At 42.5% G+C, this 21686-nt stretch overlaps 1 protein-coding gene across 1 annotated transcript in view; it reads right to left on the reverse strand.

Annotated features, from left to right (window-relative positions):
- Cth (cystathionine gamma-lyase) overlaps positions 1–19070 on the reverse strand; it is a 31664-nt gene extending 12594 nt beyond the window's left edge. Inside the window, exons 1-10 of the mRNA XM_021196752.2 lie at positions 18886–19070; positions 15249–15330; positions 14306–14401; positions 12755–12864; positions 9416–9547; positions 6904–6961; positions 4586–4663; positions 2549–2701; positions 1649–1770; positions 1509–1561 (exon numbers count right to left, since the gene is read on the reverse strand). Coding sequence (XP_021052411.1) covers positions 1509–1561; positions 1649–1770; positions 2549–2701; positions 4586–4663; positions 6904–6961; positions 9416–9547; positions 12755–12864; positions 14306–14401; positions 15249–15330; positions 18886–19050 — 1049 coding nt within the window. The 5' untranslated portion in view covers positions 19051–19070. The remainder of the gene's footprint in view (positions 1–1508; positions 1562–1648; positions 1771–2548; positions 2702–4585; positions 4664–6903; positions 6962–9415; positions 9548–12754; positions 12865–14305; positions 14402–15248; positions 15331–18885) is intronic.
- Positions 19071–21686: the final 2616 nt, after the last annotated feature.

The following is a 21686-nucleotide window of genomic DNA, read 5'->3' on the forward strand; positions in this document are numbered from 1 at the left end:
AAATTAGCAATAATTAAGAAGAGACCAGCATCACTGAGGTGAAATCTTCTGGGAATTGTTTTCTGGGAGCACAAAGAAGCTGTGTTCCAGAGAACACAGGTTCTACCTCATGCTGCGGCTGGACTTGGTAATGTGTAAGAGTCACCCAGGTGGTNCTGGTTTTGAAGGCATGAAGGTGTCATGAAGAACAGCTGAGGCCTGGCACTGTAAAAGGTAATGGAAGGCCATTGGAGAAGGTGTAGCCTCAGCTGTAGTCGATGGCACAGAACTGAAGGGGTCATGCAAAGGATTTGAGGATTGGCACCATGAAGAGAGCCTAGGAGAGGCTATTGGTGAAGCCTAGTTGGAGTGGAAGACCCCAGTGAATTGGAGATGTCAGTACCATGGGATGATCACCAAGAATAGCAGATGTAGTGGAGTGGATCAACCTGAGCTTAGTGCTACAGAGGGCAGAGCTGGAGAAGTNATGCCAGCCCTTAGGAGGAGCCCAAAACATCAAGTGGAATCCCAAACACTGAAACAAGGAGCTGTAACATTGAGATTGCCTTGGAGACTCAAAGATGTTGAAGATGCCAGAGCCATGGGATACATGCTGAGGAAAGCTGCTAACAGGGAGTGGAACCAGCCCAGGAGAAAGCAGTTTGTTGCAGTCAACAAAGAAGAGATCTGAAGACTGCTTTGACATCAGCCATGGAGATGCAGAGTTTGGAGTTTGCCCAGCTGGTTTCCTGTCTTTCTTTGGGGATTACAATTAAGTGATTGGATGAATCTCAGAAGAGACCTTGAACTTTGGACTTTTAATGTTGTTGAGACTTTTATAGACTATGAGGACTTTGAAAGTTGGACTGAATGCATTTTGCATTATGCTATGTTTAAGTATGGCCCCCATAGACTCATGTGTTTGAACAAGTCTATGGTGGGCCAGGGAGTGGAATGTGATAGTTTGTGTATTTTTGGACCAGGGAGTGCCACCATTTGGAGGCGTGACCTGGTTGAAGTAGGTGTGTCACTGTGGGTTTGGGCTTAATACTCTCACCCTAGGTGCCTGGAAGTCAGTCTTCCACTAGCACCCTTTGGATGAAAACATAGAACTCTCAGCTCTTCCTGTGCCGTGCCTGCCTGGATACTGCCATGCTCCCACCTTGATGATAATGGACTGATCCTCTGAACCTGTAAGCCAGCCCCAATTAAATATTGTTTTTTTATAAGACTTGCTTTGGTCATGGTGTCTGTTCACAGCAGTAAAACCCTGACTAAGACACCCTGTGAAACTGCTTCCACATTGGAACACGGAATTTGTGTTAACTTAATCTGGGTTCCTGGGTCTGTGGTCTTACTCCCTTGAAGAAGAGAGCTGTGGTTTTATGTCAATGAGTGAGAGAGATACTCAGCCCAATGCAGCAGCTTAGCAGGAAACATAAAGAAATCAAGGTAAAACAATCAACAATTAAAAGTAAAGACTAGATAAGTGAGATGCAAAAATAACAGAGAGATAGGAGATTACTTACGGATGCTCAGCCAGACTTTCATATCCTCCCAGGCTCTCAGCCAGAGTAAACAGCTAGCAAAGAAAAGAGAAGACTGTTACAGCGCCATAAAATTTACTCCAGAAAGGAAGTCTTGGAGGAAAATCCGATCTTGAGCTCACCTTTAGATTTTTGAGAAAGGCCTTGGCATGCTGCAGAGCACCCTTGATGTAGAAACTGACCATCCCTGGGCAGCCTGAACACTGGCGTTTGGCCAGCTCATGCTGAGGGTGAGAGGGTAGCCCTGCAACCACAGAACACGAGAAGTTTCATTCTAGAGCCACACATATGACTTCAAGGGAGCAAGTTCGCTGGCCCTTAAGTCTGATGCAAGTATGCCTGACAATGGGTGTGCAGGTCTTTCTCTCCTGTCCAGCATTTCAGACATCTCTTCTACTCCTCCCACGCCCTGGCCATGTCTCTTCTCTTGACTCCATCAGCCTGTGCTCTCTTCATTCAGGATCTCTACAGGTCTGGACTCCCTGGTTAACTGCACCCTTCTGCAACTCCTTAGTGTATTTTAGGAACAAGGCTATCTTTATTAGTGAAAATGTATTTATTTTATTAATATTGCATTCATATTCCAATGGAAAAATCCAAGCCCAACAGTTGTTGGATATCTCTGGAAATACTTGACCATGAACATTTAACAAGTGCTATCCACTGCCTGGGGCATAGAGCCCTTCTCTTCCCCTGTATCCAAAATATACTCCAGCAAGCAGTGTTTACCAAGTAGCAGTGAGAGATCCGAGCTCATATACATAATTATCCTGTGATGGTGTATACACAAGCGTCAGATGCAGGAGCATCTCACATGTGAAGCTGGTCTTAACACCTGACATTCATTGCCTTCGGGCCAACATATTGTCTAGCCATGCCCCACCATGCTCATTCCAGAGCCTGACAGAAAGTGACAATAACCAATGAACAATGTAAAATTACAGGAAAACAGAAACTCACCAAGAACGACCCATGTAAAGTCTTAACCTCAACAAAGCTGCCTAGAACTCAGGCTGACATACCAGGATAAACAACCTTTTCTACCCGGGGATTGGACTCCAGGAAACGGGCCACTGCCATCCCATTCTTGAAATGTTTCTCCATCCGGACCTGCAGTGTCTTCAGGCCTCGGCAACAGAGGTAACAATCAAAGGGAGAAGGAACTGCCCCGAGTGCTAGAAAGCAAGCAAAGCTTGGATTAGCTTGGAGGTACCATGGGGCTTAAGGAATCCTCTGGCTCCTCTTTCTCAATAGAGTGGCTCAGAAAAAATCTAGCTATGAAACTCCACGTTTGTGTTTTAGGAAAGAATTGCTATGTTGAACTGGAAGCACAGAATGGAACCAACAATGCACTGAAAGAAATAGGCGTTAACGCTGAGAAATGGAATCCAAGGTTAGGCTTTCAGCATGAGCAGATGGTCCTTTATGATTCAGTGATGAGACCCTCTGCATAGTGTGGACCTCACATCTTTGAGATACACCACTGCTCTTTATGATTTAATGATGTGACACATCAGCTAGTGTGGGTCCTCACATCTATGAAGTGCATGACAGGGAAAAATCTGCCATGTGGTCATGATTATTGCTACACAATCTACTAACATTATAGCTTATTTCTGCTCTTAAAGATTTTATTTGTGCGTGTGGGTGCAGTGCCTACAGAGGCCAGGAGAGGGAGTCAGATCCCCAGAGCTGGAGTTACTGGTGCTTGTGAGCTTGATGTGGTACTGGGAACTGAACTGAGGTTCTCTGCAAAGAGCAGCTCCAGCTCTTAGCTGCTGAGTTATCTAATTCCTACTTACTTATCAAGCAGTCAGTCAATTACCCTTCTCAACCCCTTTGCTTACTTTAGGAGTGATTTCTAGAAGAGTATTTTAATTTTTAATTATGTCTGTCTCTTATCAGCCAGAGTATCACCTATACTCAAGATAAACTGAACAAATTACCAAGAAAGATGTATAACGTACACAACGATATAAGGTGTATGCTTAGGTCTTGAGTGCTACTCAAACCTAACTACCATTCTAGGTACTTCTGTACATGAACCAACATCGCAATGTTTAAAATAGTACTCTGAGTGTTAAAAATTCACTGGGGTTTTAACAATTTTTTTTTTTTTTAAACTATATGTAAGTACACTGTAGCTATCTTCAGACACTCCAGAAGAGGGCGTCAGATCTTGTTACGGATGGTTATGAGCCACCATGTGGTTGCTGGGATTTGAACTCCGGACCTTCGGAAGAGCAGTCGGGTGCTCTTACCCACTGAGCCATCTCACCAGCCCTTAACAATTTTTTTAACAAATATAAATAATCACTCCTCCTGCTGGGCAGAGTGAGTTCTAAGACAGCCAGAGCAATACAGAGAAACCCTGTCTCGAAAAACAAACAAACAAACAAAAAATCACTCCTTAAATGAGGTAAAAAAGTCATGAAATCTTGCTGCAATCTGACTCTATTTTTTTTTGTTTGTTTATTTACTTGAGACAGGGGCTCTCACTCTGTAGCCCTGACTAGCTTGAACCTCACTATGCTCCAGGCATAAAAGCTTTGCTATAACTCTTTATATATCTATTTGTTTGTTGATTGGTTTGTTTATAAGAGACATAGTGTGTTGGAATTCACTATGTAGACCAGGCTAGCCTCAAATTCACAGAGATCTTTCTGCCTATCAAGTATTAGGTGTGACTATGTTTTTATAACTTTTTCTCTTTCTCTCTACCTAAATGTGTTACAATATTTTATGGAAGTACAAATATCAAGTGTAGTCTCTGGTAGCATAACATGAATCCAGACTTAGAGGGCTGCAGAGATGGCCCAGTGCCCAAGAGTGCTTGCTATAAAAGAACAAGTGCCTGCGTTGGGATCACTGCACCCAAGTAGAAAGCTGGACCTGGCTATGTGCACTGTAATGATAATGCTATGCTGGGCAGAGACATGAGGATCACTGGAGCTTAGTTGCAGGTTTAAGGGGTGACCCTGTCTCAAAGGACTAAAATGGAGAGTGTCCTGCACATACACACCACATACACAAAGAAACCCAGACTTTTGACCACTTACAATTCTGCAGGAAACGAAGCCGATTATTGAGGTCATCAGAAGTAACAGACACTAAGCCCATGACAACATCACTGTGGCCTAGAACAAAACATGAACACCACCATCAACAACAACTCATGTTCATTTCTCATTTCACAATTTCCAAATTGTCAGAAGCCATCTAAGGTAGGCTAAGGTACCAGATGGCCCTCCTGGAGGTGGCCCATCATCTTTGCATGGCTTACAATGGGTGAGCTCTGAGAGGTAAGGTTCCAAGAGATTTCATTCCAGGATTGCTTCTTATAGCTAATATTTCTTTCCTACCACTATTAAATAGTTTAACGATTCATGGGCATTAGCCTATACTTTTGGGAAATTTTTCTGCAGATCAACACGAAGATGAACTTTCATGAACTAATGCTGTTTAGATGAATTAATGATTTTATAGAATTCCTGATTTGACTCAAATAATTTTGGAAAGAACGGTTTAAGAGATGGTTTTAGTTGTTTCTCTAGAAAGATGTAATAAAGTTAGAATCAAGAATAAACTGTGCCTAATCCTCATAAGTAGTAAATAAAGGCTTCATAATAAGAAATACAATGAGCAGGGGAAGGAGATGGGGGGTTTTCAGAGGGGAAACCAGGAAAGGGGATAACATTTGAAATGTAAATAAAGAAAATATCTAATAAAAAAAAGAAAGAAAGGTCAAGAAAGGTCTCAGAACACCAGAAACTTTGCTGTATAAAATAATAAAAGTGATCAACTTTAAAAAAAAAAAAGGAAATACAATGAGCTTTCATATTTACAAGCTTACATCTTGGGACAAATTTGTGCTCAAGGAAAAACATTCAGGTCCAGGTATGAAGCCACAAGTGTGCACTATGATACAACAAGGGCACTGAAAACTTTGAACTTATGAACTTACAGTATGAAACACTGCTTTGAAATTGTTACTGATATCTTTCTGCAACTCCCCTTTTATGTAACATTCTATCAATAAGGTAATTCTTTTTTAGAGAACTTTTTGTCTAAAAGTATAAAAAGTCTGACAGCAATAAAGAAAGGTGATGCACCACACACATTTCCCAGTGTGTTTGTTGTCTATGTGAAGGACTTCTTTCCTTTTCTTTCCTCTCTGGTTCAAAAATAGTTAACAAGCTCGGAGCCTCTCACCTGGCCAGCCAGAGGCTCCTGGCTGTTTCACCAGGGAGAGGAGTACCAGCAATAAATCCTTTTCATAATTTCCCAGTGCTTATTTAAGCACAAAGTGTTAGGTTTCCAGTGCTTATTGAAGCACAGAAGAGTTTCCAACAGTTTCAAATTTTCAGCATTTAATAAAGCACAGAGAGTTAAAGAGAAAAGAAGTCAGCAGTTTCCAGCCACAGAATAAACAAGAGAGTATAAAGTTTCCAGAAACCATCAGCTTTGAACCCCCAATACAGTTAGAGAGAGTTACGAGACAAAGATCATCAGTCTTTTGGCCTTTATCTAACCAAACTGCAAAAGACCAGGGCAAGCCCCAGGCACCAACCCATGATTGTCTCTTGAAAAAATCCTAAGCAAAAAGCCTTATCTTTGATCATTTAGATGACCTTTATCCAGTTTTATAGCAGTTACTATACCTAAAGCAGTAAAATAAAAATCACGTAAGGAGTCATTATCTCCCAGCTGCCAGCAAAATGGAAGCATGACCAACCCTTCACAGTAAACACTATGAGCCACGAATGCAGTTTCATCTATGGGAAATGAAATTCAGAGTGTGGTGATGCACAATTTTCACCCTAGCACCTGGGAAATAGACACAGGAAGATCAAGGCTAGCCTTGGCAAGTAGTGAGTTCCATACTAGCCTTGGCTACATTAAAATCAAAACACTTCTTGTTACTTTATCTTCAACTCAAGTAACAAATAAATCCTACACAATAGCAGAAGAAATGGGTCCAAAATGCCAAGCTCTCCCTACATCACCTACCTTAGGTGAAGAATGTTTAAGATGTAGGCTACACTGAAGGGGTCTGCAACCCTATAGGAGAAACAACAATATGAACTAACCAGTACCCCCAGAGCTCATGTCTCATGTCTCTAGCTGCATATGTAGCAGAGGATGGCCTAGACAGCCATCAGTGGGAGGAGAGACCCTTGGTCTTTCGAAGATTCTATGCCCAAGTATAGGGGAATGCCGGGGTCAGGAAGTGGGAGTGGGTAGGTTGGGGAGCAGGGGGAGAGGCGAGGGTATAGGGGATTTTCGGAGAAGAAACTAGGAAAGGGGATAACAATTGAAATGTAAATGAAGAAAACATCTAATTAAAAAAAAAAAAAGTAGGCTACGCTTATCTTACCGTTCATGTATTTTGTGGCAGAACACATACAAATATCAGCACCCAGGGCCAAAGGTCTCTGAAAGAAAAGAACAGACATTTTTACTTCAAATGAGAAACCATCTGAAAAGCACCATTCCATCCTCTTGCATCTGTCATATCTGAGCCCAGATGAGTCTGTCTCTGCTCTTCTGTGTGAGACTCCACACAGCTTCAATTTTCTAAGATCTTCAGTCTGCCCCTGCAGTTTCTTCTACCAAAGAAGCTCCAAAGGAAAAAAGAAAACAAACAGAAGACTGGACTCAGAATCTGTAGGCGTAAGTTGCACGGAAACAAGAGGCGGGCCCAGTCTAAGCCTCCCTAAACCTTTCCTTTACGGTTGTTGGCTGGCCGTGAGCATACTGCCTGCAACAGAGATGTGTGCGTTTTATGACTTGTTAAACACATGGAGCAGTTTATGAAGGCATCGGGCCATTTTTGTGCCAAAGGTGTACAACCTACTTTGCTTAGATTTTTAATCATTAAAACTTGACAAGGTACAAGTTGTTTGTTCATACTTGGTTTGTGGGACTCTTGACTCCTAGTCAAGAGTCTTTTTCATTATACTAGTTTTGACAAGTATAAAGTCATAAAGAAATCTGCTCATGCAGGAGAGATGGCTCAGCATGGTCTGAATTCAATCTCTGGAACCCAAAGACTAAAAGAAGAGAGCTGAATCCACAAAGGCATCCTCTGACCTCCACCACCATTCTGTAATATGCGCGCGCACACACACACACACACACACACACACACACACACACACACGTCCAAACAAATAACAGTTTTAAAAAGGAAATTTGTTCAGATTATTCTCCTGCCCTAATGTTGCTGCCAACTAATCACCCTATATCTTTAAAACATACATTTGCACATATGCTATACACATATATTTTGGTTTTGTTTTCCTCAAACAAAGTCTCTCTCAGTAGTTTTTACTTAAAACACTCGTGGCTGTGGTTGGAATGTCTGTGTCTCCCCAATTCACATGTTGACATTTAATGACCATGCTATGGCATTAGGAATCAGGACTCTAGGGGGTGATGAGATCCTGACAACAAACATGTTATGAAAAGGATCAGAGTCTCATGGAAACCCCAAGATCTGTCTGGATTCTTCTCCCAGGATGGACCTGTCCCTACACAGGGACTTGGTAGCCTCCCTAAACCTGTTTCCTTACAGTTTGGCTGGCCCTGGGCTTATTGCCTGCCTGCAGCAGAGACCGGTGTATTTTATGACTCTTTAAACACATGGAGCAGTTTACGAAACCATCAACCATTTTTGTGCCAAGGGAGTGCAAACCACTTTGCTTAGTTTTTTAATCATTAAAACCGGACAAGGTACAAGGTTTCACACTTGGTTTGTAAGAAGCAAAGTCCTGTTCTGAAGCCATCCAGATTGCAGCACTGAGCTACAGCAGCCCAAACAAGCCAAGAATTCTTAGCCATAACGTGAGACAGGTGAAGCAAAAATTTCTATTTTAACATGAATTGATAATCAGCACACTGCCATGCTAGTGCCTGTGACTTGGACAGCATCAGAGATATAACTACCCAACAAGGCATGTCCTTACAGACTTATATAGCCTGAGAGATCAGAAAGGGCGGCCAATGATACTCTAGGGACAAGAAAGGTTAAAATACAAAGAGAAACCCCCAGTCTCTCACCATCAAGGAAACTCATGACCTTAACTCTGATGGCTCCTGGTGTCTCAACTCAGATGGCTGAGGGAGGGTTCAAATAGGCAAGGAAGGCCAGTAACCTCTCTTAACTGCTCTAAAGGTCTGAGACTTCACCTACCATGTTTCTATCCACGGTGTCTGTCTTAGGCTGTTGTGATGAAACATCATGACCAAAAAGCAAGTTGTAGAGAAAAGGGTTCATTTGGCTTACATTTCCAGGTCATAATCTGTTATTGGAAGAAGTTAGGATGGGAACCCAAGCAGGGCTGGAACCTGGAGGCAGAAGCTGACGCAGAGGCCATGGAGGGCGCTGCTAACTGGCTTGTATCCCCTGGCTCACTCAGCCTGCTTTCTTATAGAACCCAGGACCACCAGCCCAGGGATGGCATCACCCAGAATGAGCTGGGACCACCCCTATCAATCAGTAATTGAGAAAATGCCTTATAGCTGGATCTCATGGAAGCAGTTTTCAACTGAAGCTCCTTCTTCTCTGATGTTTCTACCTGTGTCAAGCTGACACATAAAACTAGCCTATACAGTGTCTGTTCTTATACATTCTGACCTGACAAATGTGTTTACTCCTATTCCTGGGGTTCACTGATCCCAGAAAAACTTCCAATAAAATAGTAACTCGGTTTTGAGATAATAACTAATATAAAAAGAAGAAAGTCCAAATCTGATTCTTTGTCTAATCAATAATAGTTATATCTCATAGTTTGATAATGATTATATTATAAAGTAGACTTCCCTTTTAAAATTACAGATTATGGTGTGGTTTATTAATCATAGCACAAACCCTTTATTTCATTTACCTGGAAATATGCAGACATGAAGGTGTTATCTACAACCAAAATGATGTCTCCACGTTTATGGACAATTTTTGCACAGGCTTCAATGTCAGCCAACTTCAAGGTTGGGTTTGTGGGTGTTTCAATCCAAACAAGCTGCAGTAATTCAGCAAACAAAAGTATGTAAAAATATATGACATATACATACATCTCACACACAACAATGTAGAAGGCAACTATTTGCCATGATGGAAAGGCTTCAACAATAAAGGTGGAACACTTAAGTCCGAGTCTGAGCTTCCCCTACAAACTTCACATAGGCTATTGCTTCATAAACTCTCTTCTTTCTTCCTCCAGTTCTTCTGAAAAAAAAAGTGTTGGTGATACTTGTCTTACAGAACAATTGTTAGGCTCAGATGAGGTTATGTGTATCTAATAAGAAAAAGTTAATTGTATAATTATCCCAGAGATTTGTGTCTGGAACTTCTGGTCTCAAAGACAGATAATATAGATTGTATAACAGTATTTCCTTGCTCTGGAGAAGTAGCTCGGTAAAAACCTTGCCTAGCATGCATGTAGCCTGGGATCAGTCCCTAGCATTCCATAAGCCAGAAGGGATTGGTGGGTGTAGGGGTGGGGGTGGGGAGTCATGATTGCCATCATTCAAGTAACAGAGGCAGAAGAACCACAAATTCAAGGTTACCATCAGCCACTAAGGTCATCCTCAAAGTTAAATAATGACAAAGGCACTAGACACATTAAACCCGAGGAAATGCATTAGGCTGAAGAAAAAAAAGGGACAGCCACGCAGAAAGCCAGGTTCACTGGCAGTGAGCACACAGATCTACCACAGTCCAGCCATGGTGTGCACCCTCAACAGTTACTGGAAAGACCAAATGAGAACTCTGTTAAATAAAGTGCATCCGCTTTGAACTGTATTATCTATAGCTTTCTCTTAGAAAAACTAATGACTTTTAATTACCTATATAGACAGACAAGATATCTATCTAGTTGAATGCACTCCCTAGTCTGGAAGTTCACTATTAAAAAGTAGTTTAAAATTTTTGGTTTACTTAAAAACCTATAAAAATGACTCCTGGGTAAGAATAATAAATTCACATCAAGATAATTTAAAAAACAAACAAAAATGAAAACAAGTACCTAAGTACAAAATTGGGTTTACATGGACTTTAAAATTGACTGCAGGGGCTGGAGTGATGGATGGCTCGGCGGCTAAAAGCATTGTTCATGAGCCCAGGATTAGATTCCCAGCATCGCACAGTGGCTCCCAACCATCTGTACTTCAAGTTCTAAAGGATCCATCACCCTCCACAGGTAGTAGGCACACATAGTACACATATGTGCATGGAAACAAAACACCTATGCACATAAAATAAATATCACATATGCATAACTTCAAAAGCAGAACCTGTTTCAGGGGAAAATGTATTAAAGCGAGTGAGTAAAGAACCAACAAATAAAATTATATGAACAAAATTTATCATACTTAAGATCTGACTTTCTTCCCTTGGGAATACTCAGACCAGCTATTTGAATCTTTTTTTTTTCTCTCAAGCGAGATAAAAACACAACTTCCTCGAAAAGTAAAAGCTGCCCCAGTGCTAATCTAGAAGAAATCCTTTGTGTAAAGGACTTTCACCTTGTAGCATTCACTGCTACATGAGCTTGGGTACACGTCTAATGTTTTAATTCTTAGCAGAGAGTTGGAAAGGCTCACTCATAAAAGACACTGGTCTTTCACTCCTGCAGAATTTAAATGAGGTTCCCAAATGCCACATCTGCTATTCAAGGCACAAATACCTTCCGTGGCTCACAAGCTTTCCAGGACAGAGATCAAAGTCACTGGGCCGAGGAGGCCTATGGTCTTTGAATCTTGCTCACTTGGTATGTCTGAGAACTACATACTCTTGAATTTAAATTTTCTACCAAAAAAAGAGAAAAAAGATTGAGTGGAGCTGAGAGACTAAATCCACACTAGCTTCTAACAATGCACATAATTTTATTTTAAACTTATTGTTAGAACATTAGCTTGCCCCTACATTTTTAAAAGGCTATGCCATGCCTCTCTAGGACTTTCTTCTGGGACAGAGAGTTAAGAAGCAGGCTGTGCTAGGACTAACAGCAGTCCCTAATTTACATACCTGGTTCATTTACCCTTTTTGTCATGTATACAAAACTAAACCATATGATGTGAAACATATAAAAGTCTGATATTCCCCTTGTTCTTGGAATTGCTATGAAAATTTACTCCAAAGAGGCTCTGCTGATATCTCCCACCCCTCTCATGGCAGCTGTCTATCTTTGCATGTCTCTCTCTCTCTCTCTCTCTCCCTCTCCCTCTCCCTCTCCCAATCTCATTTTTTTTTTGTAAAGAGTTTATTTTTAGTTATGGGAACATATGTATGTCTGTGTATGAGTCTGTGGATGCAAGTGCAGGTGTTTACAGAGGTCAAAGGCATTGGATTTCTTGAAGCTGAAATTATAGGCATTTATGAGCCATCCAATGTAGTGTTGGGAACCAAATTTGAGTCCCCTGAAAGAGCAGTACATGTTCTTAACCACTAAGCCATTTATCCAGCCGTTCATTCCACTTTTACATTTATTTATTTATTTATTTATTTATTTATTTATTTATTTATTTATTTTGGTTTTTCGAGACAGGGTTTCTCTGTATAGCCCTGGCTGTCCTAGAACTCACTCTGTAGACCAGGTTCCAGGCTGGTCTCAAACTCAGAAATCCACCTGCCTCTGCCTCCCAAGTGCTGGGATTAAAGGCATGCATCACCACTGCCTAGCTGAGTTTTACATTTATTTATTACTTTTTTAAATGCATATTCCGTGTTTTGCCTGTGTATATATCTATCTGGGTACCACACGCATGCCTGGTACTTTCAAAGGCCAGAAGAAGACATTGGCTCCTCTGGGACTCAAGTTATAGATGGTTGTGAACCACCAAACCCTGATCTTCTGCAAGAACAGCAAATGTTCTTGACCACTGAACCATCTTTCCAGCCCCTCCACTCAAGGTTTTAAAGGGAAATCTCCCCTTCCCTTTAAAGCCCTGTTATGTGGTTTTAAATATATTGTTCCATTTTCTGTCTAATGCTCTTTTTCTCCCTCTTTCCTCAAGGCCCAGTTGAAATTCCACAAAAGAATTTGTGTGTGCACTCCGGGTAATTATGCTGTCAAGCCATGGGGACTCTAGCCCATGTCAAACTCAGTGTTTCCAACAGATTCAATAAAATGTTATTTGGATTTAAATTACATCCTCTAGTAAACAGAAAAGTATGGGCTTAACACATCACAGGAAAAACAGACAAATTCAAAACCCAAGCTAGTTACCTTGGTTTGCGGTGTAATCGCTGCCTCTAGCAATTTGGTTTTGGAACAATCTACAAAAGAAATCTTCAGTCCAAATTCGGATGCCACCCTCCTGAAGTACCTGTTGGTGCCTGAGGCAGAAAACAGATAATATGCAGAGAACACAATGTCAGGAAGTATCTGCTCTTGGCAGACCTGCCCACTTCCAAAATGAAAACTCTCCAAAAAAAAAAAAAAAAAAAGCAACTAAGAGCAACTTCAATGTAGCTAAGCAACATGGTTTGAGATACCACAGAGTCAAATAAAATATGTGTGATCCATATAAGTGACAAGAAGAAAACCTATTTCTGAAACTCCCCTAAATCTCTGCATACATGTACACACATGTATGTACAAGACAGGGTCTTGGTGTGAACAGTCCTAGTGGATGTATCCACAACTTAATGCTCAGGAGTCATTACAGAACAGGGAGCAGAAAGATGGAAGTTGGCTGTGAGATTGAATTTCCTAGAAATGTCAAGAGAGGCTAAGCTACGAAATCTCACCAACATGGCTTCCTAAGACCTGAACAACAAGCAACGAAAACAATGAACATGCTAACATGGAAAGGGCAAAAGTCATGAGGCCTCAACCTAGGCGGATAACTACAAATAACTAAAGGAGGTTAAAGAAGGTTGAGTGTGGGAGAAACGGTCTTCCCCAGAGTGGAGCCCCCCAACCCCCATTGGTTATCCAATACCTTGAGATTATAAACATACAGGTAACATTTTATGGAGTGAGCAAGTTGTATTTATGTATTTAAGAACATACACACATGCATACACACACACAAATACATGTAACAATAATCAAAGAAAAAGAGGCCATGAATTTGAGAGGATGCTCATGGCGGGGTGTGTATGTGCATGGGAAAAGTTGAAGGAAGGAAAAGGAAAATGATGTAATTATATTATCATTTCAAAAATATGTATTAAAAAACAGAGTCTCCCTATAGCTTAACTGACCTCAAACTCACTCACTATACAGCCCAAGCTGGCCAATTCGTGGCAATTCTCCTGCCTCAGCCTCCTGAGTGCTGGAATTCACAGGCATAAACAATTGTTAGCAATTTCTTCATGGTATGCAAGTCTAAAGCAAATGAATCATTACTTGTGAGACACACAGGTCAAAGATTCTGGCCACCAAGTGTGGCAGCCTGGGCTTGATATCAGAACTCACAGGGTAGAAGGAGAGAACTGCCTCTCAGAAATTATTCTCCTGAGACATTCATTGTCACCATGTGTCTTGACAGCATAACTCATACCAAGTGCGTTCGTTGTATTTCAGAACCAAGGTTGTGGTGTGTCTGAAGGCTGATTAAGCCCCACATCCTTCTTCTAGCATCTTACACATAATTCTTGTCAGATAGTATCTTCTAGGTACTTGTGGAACACAGAGTCTGAGCCCCATAGAGATGCCTGCCACCTTTGAAAGAACATAGTCCCTGAAAGTGGAATGGTACCCATGAAATCCAAGACTTATTGCTATCTTCAGAGCACTTCCTGGCACACCTGGAAATGAGAGATCACCTACCTCCATACACTTCATCCATGCAAATGACTTCATCTCCTGCTTTTAAAAGATGTGTAATCGTAATGGTGGCAGCTAGTCCCGATGCAAAGGCCAAACCTACCATGAACAGCAAATTCAAGTAAGCTAAGAACCCAAAATCTTATAAACCCAAAATCTTAGCAACAACCTAGTACCACCTGTACTATAGTTCCCGTGGTTGACTGAGCTACTACTCCTCTGAGGTCCTCCAATTAATATCACAACAGCCCTTTCTGTTTGAAAAATGAAACCTTTAAAATACTGTGTGTATATGCACACACACACACACACACAGAGGGTAGATATTGAGACGTTTTCTCTTGACTATTCTGATAGTTTAGCATCATTTATATTAAAAATACAAAGATGACCTAACCAGAACTCACTCCCCAGAAAAGGTCCAGGGAGTGAGTTCCTTCCCTCTGAGAGCATATTATCAAAGATTCTGGATTTGGCAAATGATCATAGTGATAGCCTGAGATGAAGAGGGTAGTGAGGGCTACCACTCTGCATGGTCATTACAACTCCTGCAGAGGAGCTGGCCTCTGCAGGAACTGCATGCCTGTGGTGCACAGACAGACTGACATGCAGGCAAAACACCTACAAAATAAAAATGAGTAAATTGGATGAGAATGATGTACCTGCCACTTATAAACTCGGTACTAGTAAGGAAACGCCTCAACATTCCAACAGTGAGTCTGGGGTTGGGGGAAAAAAATACACATTTATTTGCAAACTATACTCTATCTAACTAGTGAGAACACGCTTGCATATCCCAGCTGAAGAATACTGCCAAAGGATTCACTGTCTAAGGAAAAATGCGAATTTGGAATATGAGGATCTCTGTTTTCTATCTTCTATGCTTGTGTGGCCTCCCTAGCCAACTACAGAGAATCAGCTTTCATTCCAAATGTGAATCCCTTACTGTGCTTTGCCCCATCCAATGCAGCCACTGCTTTTTCCAAGCAATTCCTTGTTGGATTTCCAGAGCGGCTGTATTCAAAACCCTGAAAATAAGAAAGGGGGAAGGAGGAAGAGAAGGGACAGGATTTATTATCATCTTAAGAGCTTTTGGTTATTATTATCAGAGCCCATGAAGACATGGCCACAGCTACAGGCCCATCCCACCATAACTGCTTTCTATCTGTGGCATTGTTGTGGCTAGGGCAGTATGGAGAGGCTTAGGTCATAACCAAAGGTGGGGCTGGAGAGGTGGCTCAGTGGTTAAGGATGCTTGGTACTCTTTCAGAGGACCTACTTCAAGTCCAAGCACCCACATGTCAGTTCACTGTCTGAAACTTTAGTTCCAGCAGTCTAAGTTCTTCTTCTGGCCTCGGTAGGCACTATATGACTGTGGTGCACAGACAGACTGACATGCAAGCAAAACACCTGTACACAAAATGAAAATGAGTAAACTGGGTGAGACTGATGTACCTGCCACTTATGAGCTCTGTACTAGTAAGGAAATGTCTCAACATCTGGGATTGAAGGGGAAAATACACATTTACTTGCAAAGTTGTGAAGATGAAATGGGATGAGGCATAAATCCCTCAGCATGCTACACTAACCACTAGGTAGGTGGCGATCCTTAACATTAAAATGACCTTGAAGTTATGTTAGCCTCACCCTCTCCTTATACGATTAGGAAAAGGGAAGCGCATGAGTCTAACCTGTGCTTCTCTTCCCAAGGCATAAGTGATACAGGTCCATTTAGCACACAAGGGGTTGAAAGAGCCATTCACTTGCTCAGGGCTCAGATCTTAACCTTATTAAAAAAAAATGACTCAAAACAAAAGGAGGAAGCAGTTCTCAGTGAAGATCCTCCTGTGCCAAGCTCCCTTTGCACTTACGTTCATCCCTTTATACTTAAGATTTTATTTAGCCTTGTGACCTACTTGGAGAAAAGTGCAGCCAAATGTTATAAGGCCTGGGGAATGTGAGAGCCAGAGCCAATCCCAGGATCTAAGCTCCTGTGGTCATACACATCTGCAATCCCAGCTCCTGTGGTCATACACATCTGCAATCCCAACAGAAGCAGAGTTGAATCTGTGAGTTCATGGCCATCTCTCGCTAATTAGAGAGAGACTTTAAAAAAGAAAACAAACAAAACATCCTACAATTTTCTCCCCTGGGCTTATACAGTACACCACTACTTATACCCTTATTTCAGACTCAAACTTCTAGTATTAGTAATAATAATTTTAAGAGTTTCCCCCTGTGTTAGATAAACACAGTTTACAGGGTTCCAGAACTCATCACCTAGACGCTAAACTCACCAAACCTTCCTACAAAAGCTTGGCTTCTAGAACAGCCCGGTACTCATAAATATTCATAAGCATGCAGACATTTAACTTCCAGGAAAGGAGAGCTTCTTTCACTGGCAAATTATCTTGTGCATTCCATGGCTTTTCAAATGGAACTAAAGATTTCTGATACTTCTCTTTGCTGCAGAGCTATTATCTTTTGGAGATTCTGAGCACAAACTGGATTTAACCACTCCTGCTTGCTCTCTGAACCATTTTAACATTACTATCATACCTGAATGCTCAATTTCTATACACTTTTCCACACAGGCAGCATGCCTGTCTAGGAGGGGCACACTTGGAGGAGGAGGTGATGTGCATGTTTTGAATGCAAATCATCAGGAGTATCCTAGCCTGATATAGAGATGCTTTTGGGACTCCACCTCACATATAAAAAAGGGTGGTTTGTAAGAACCTTACCTGACTTAGAACACAGAAAGGCAGTATCTAGAACAGTCAAGACCTGGGAATGTGCAGCAACTGCTTTGATAACAGCTGTCCTCTGAACCTGGGGCAGTTTTAATATACCAAGACCCATTTAGTAAGCCACCAGAAAGGAAGATGCCATGAGACTCACAAGGCTGCATCTTACAGGCTTTACCAGTCACTTGGTCACTTGCATTTGTTTGAGTCTGGGTCAGTTTCCGTTTTTTATAAAAGGATTTAACACCTGCCCTCTGACCTTGCTGCTGTGGTCAAATGGAAATAACAAGACAGGAAGACTGCAAACACCAAAGTACTTCTAAGTGTGTACCACAAAAATTAGAAATGTTACAACAGTAACAGCTTGTGTAGTGTGTTCTATCATTATCCCAGTTTACACAAGGTCATCTTAAGTCTTGGATAGGTTAAATAGCTTCCTCCAGGTTACTCAGCCAGAGAAGCTGATGTAAGAATTAAAACCCATGTGCTCTTAATCACAAAGCCACACTACTTAGATCAATGGTTGCCAATCTTCCTGATGCTGTGACCCTTTAATACAGTTCCTCATGGTGTGGTGACCCCCAACTAATTATTTTTGTTGCTACTTCGTAACTGTAATTTTGCTATTAGGAATTGTAATGTAAATACCTGACACATGTGACCCCTGAAAAAGGGTTGTTCCACTCCCAAAGGGGTCACAGCCCAGAGGTTGAGAACTGCTGGCTTAGATGATGAAATGGCTTGAACTATTACACAGCTCAGTTACAGTGCAGCACCATGCAGCCAGTTGCAGAAGGGAGGGGTTCAAGATAAATTAAAGCCCACTTTCATTGCTCATGAGCCTTGGTAGACCTAGCGCTTATAACCCTATATCTCAGCTATCTCAGTCTGAACACTGAGACCTTAGTTCAGGCTAGGATCCTTCTTGTTAACCTTGAATGAGACTCTACATGTAACACACATAGATTTCAAGTACGCATTTGGTACATAAATACTCATTAGCTATTAACTGAACATACTGACTGAAACTAATCTTAATTCTAGGATTTTCATTGTTTAGTGTCTGAGAAAGAGGAAAAAGAGAAAGAGACTGAGGGGGAAGGAGGAAGAGAAGGAAAGGGAGAGAGGGACAGAGGGGGCGAAAGAGACTGGAGAGAGAGAGAAGACAGGGAGGGCGGAGGAGAGAGGGAGAGAGAGGGAGAGTGCAAGCCTGTGGATGCATCAAAGGACAACTACAGGAGTTGGTTCTCTCCTTCCATCCTATAGATTATGGGATTGAATTATAGTAGTCAGGTCTGGTGACAAGCACCTTTATATACCTGCTGTAATAAACACCATGATCAAAACCAGCTTGGGGAGGAAAGAGTTTATTTTACTTCCATCTAACAGTTCACCATGGAAAGCAGTTTGGACAGGAACCTGGAGGCAAGAACTAATGCAGAGGCGACAGAGGAGTGGCTTCTTACTGGCTTCTTATAGAACTCAGGACCACTAGCCTAGGGAGTGGGGGGGAGAGGAAGGGGAGGGTCCCACCCACGATGGACTTGTCCTTCCCCCATCAATCCCTAATTAAGAAAATGCCTGCTTACGGCCTGATCTACTGGAGGCATTTTCGCAATCGAGGTCCCCTCCTCTATTGAGTCAAATTAGTCAGTACAACTGCTGAGCCATCTCACCAGCCCGAGACCCTTCATTTTTCAAAGTAGGACTGGCTGCAGGTAGCTTCGATGCTACAGAATTCAACAACTTACAGTTCTGATTTTTAACTGAAAATCGCAGAGAACGCATGTCCGGAGCGCTCCCACAGTCAGAGCCCAGCCCTGCCCGGCTGCTTACCGAGGACTGGCCCGGGAAGTCCTGCTTGAACGTGGTGGCCAGCGAAATGGGCAGCACCACGGCACGAGAATTCCATTGCTCGGGCTCCTGTCCCACGTGGATGGCCTGAGTGGCGAAGTGCTGGAAACTAGGCAGGAAGCCGCTCAAAGAGGCGTCCTTCTGCATGTTGGGACGGGAGTAAGAAGTGTTGCTTTGGCTAAAACCTTCTGGATCTTGGCGCTTATATCCAGGGCGGGGGAGGGGCCGACGCAGCCAATCATCGCTAGCCTCTAGGCAACGGCCCTGCTTATTGGTCGGCAGTGGAGGTGTTGCCCCAATCGTTCCTGCCCCGCCTCCCAGTGGTACAGAGGAGCGCCCACGTGGGACATCTCAGCAGCTGGCTGCAGCACCGAGCCCAGAGGTCCCCTTTGTCTGCAGGATAGGGACGCAACCTTCAGTAGCCTCGCGGGCCCCAGAGTTCCGGCAAGGGTCGCGCAGGCATGTGCTTCCCTCCGACCTGAGGACCGCCAGAGCTGCGCCACCAGCGCCCTCGTCTCTACTCTCGCCAAGATCGGGCCTTAAGGCCCAAGCTTTGCTCCTAAAAGACGTAGCCTTGACCTAATTTTACACCTTGTCCGGAAACTGGGGAGTTTAAGGAGTTTCTGTACCTGGGAAGTCGAACCTAAAACTTTGAAACACTGTTGAACGAACTTGGAAGGCATTAAGGAATAAACAACTGATTTTTAAAAGCTACGGTTAGGAAAAGCTACGAAGAACAAACACAATCAGTTTGCTTTTCAAATTAGCTTCAGACACACTAACCTTCCAGAACCAAGTGTACACTGCTGGAGGCACAGGGGAAGGGGGAAGGGGGTAGCCTCTGAAACACTAATGGGTTACCATGCTTGCTTGATTAGTATTTCTCCTTTTTTTTTTTTTTTTTTTTTTTTTTTTTTTTTTTTTTTTTTTGTCAGCGCTTCTCTTCTCTGTATAGCTCTGGCTGTCCTGGAACTCACTTTGTAGACCAGGCTGACCTCGAACTCAGAAATTTGCCTGCCTCTGCCTCCCGAGTGCCTGGGATTAAAGGCGTGCACCACCACGCCCGGCTAGTATTTCTCCTTTTAAAGTATGTTCTCAGCCTGAGTATATTTTAACGATTTTGCTATATGTGTGTATTTTTAATGTTTTTTTTGTGTGTGTGTATGTTGCACCACATGTATGCTTGGTGTCTGCAGAGGTCAGAAAGACTGTCGGATCCCCCTGGAACTGCGTTTAGAAACAGATGTGATCTACATGTGGGAGAGGGAGCCAGACCCTGGTGCTCTGGAACCAATGCTCCTGCGGGCAATGCTCTTGCTCCCTGAGCCATCTCTACAGCCATGTAGTGCATTTTGATGTGACCACAGAGAACACCGGGGAGTAGAAGGGCCTGAAACAGTTCTGATTCCAGTTCTAAGTACAGTTGGTAAGCCCTGGATTACACAAACATGGATGTTTTCTATTTGTTTGTGTACTATCTGTTCATCGTGTGTGAGAGTGCAGAGGAATGTGTGGCACACCCGTGGAGGTCAGAGGACAGTCTTCCACCTCCCTGTTGATACAGGGTCTTTGCACTGCTTACTCCAGGCTAGGCCACCCAGGAGCTTCAGCGGATTCTCTGTCTCCTACAGTAGGAGAGCTGCGATTACAGATACACAGCAGCACAAAGATGGATGCTGGAGATGGAACACAGGGTGTCAGTCTGGACATTTTATTTAGTATAACTGTCACAAAGATGTCTTTGAAAAGTGGCCCTTATACAGACTTTCTAAATGAGAGGTTTCTGATAAAGTTAGAGGAAGCTGTGGGGTGGCAGCCCAAGATTTAAATTTCTCTATTTACAGGAATGTCCCTTCCACTCAGGAATTTCTCTCTCAGACATCATCTGGCTGTGTGCAAAGGTGAGTATGAGCGACTCCATATCTTTCAGCTAGATTAACAGAAAGCACTTAACTTCCCATCCTTCAGAGCCCAACTAACTAGATCTATGACAGGCACATGGAGTGGCCAATGTGCAGAAGAATTGAAGAAAACTGACACAATCTCCTGTTTCCAAGACAGCAAAGAGAACTGCAAAAGAGTGTATGAATTTGGGAGCACATGTTGTGCTGTATGACTTAATGTATGTTTGATTTGACATCTGAAACAATTGTGGTGGCAGAAACCACAGATCTTCAGGAGAAAATAAATTCCTTTACATTTCATATATATAAAGTAAAATAAGTTTTTTTTGTTCTTTTGAGACATGGTCTCACACTGTAGTCCTTGCAGACCTTAAACTCCTGGCAATCTTTACTGCACCCAACTAGAAAACCTTTTTAATGTAAATGAGTAATGGCCACTTTAAATACAGTGAATGTCCTCTGAGCACCCGTTAACACCATCATGAAATTATCACAACACTGCTAACCCATGGATTCCTCTGGGTGTGGGTTTGGGGGAAGGGCACATGTTCTTTCCTTCCTGTCTTGTGTTTTGAGACAAGGTCTCCTGTTTCTCAAAGCTGGCCTCAAACTAGCAGTGCAGTATCCCTGATTAGCTCTTCAGGTGATGGGATGACAGATCTGAGCTGGGTATGCTGCCATCCTGAGTTTGTGTCATTCTAAAATCCCCACTCCAGAACTTCCTTCCTCAGTCTCTTCTTGCCATCCTCACAGAGGTGATGTGAACTAACTCAGTTTCCCCACTGCCTCCCAGCTTCCCCAAACACCTAGGGACTTTTTATATCTACAGCAGTAGCTACACTGTGGAAGCCATTGCTAGGGCTTTAGAGTTAGTGTGGT

This window comes from Mus pahari, chromosome 4 (genome assembly GCF_900095145.1).
Source record: "Mus pahari chromosome 4, PAHARI_EIJ_v1.1, whole genome shotgun sequence".
NCBI classification, from domain to species: Eukaryota; Metazoa; Chordata; class Mammalia; order Rodentia; family Muridae; genus Mus; species Mus pahari.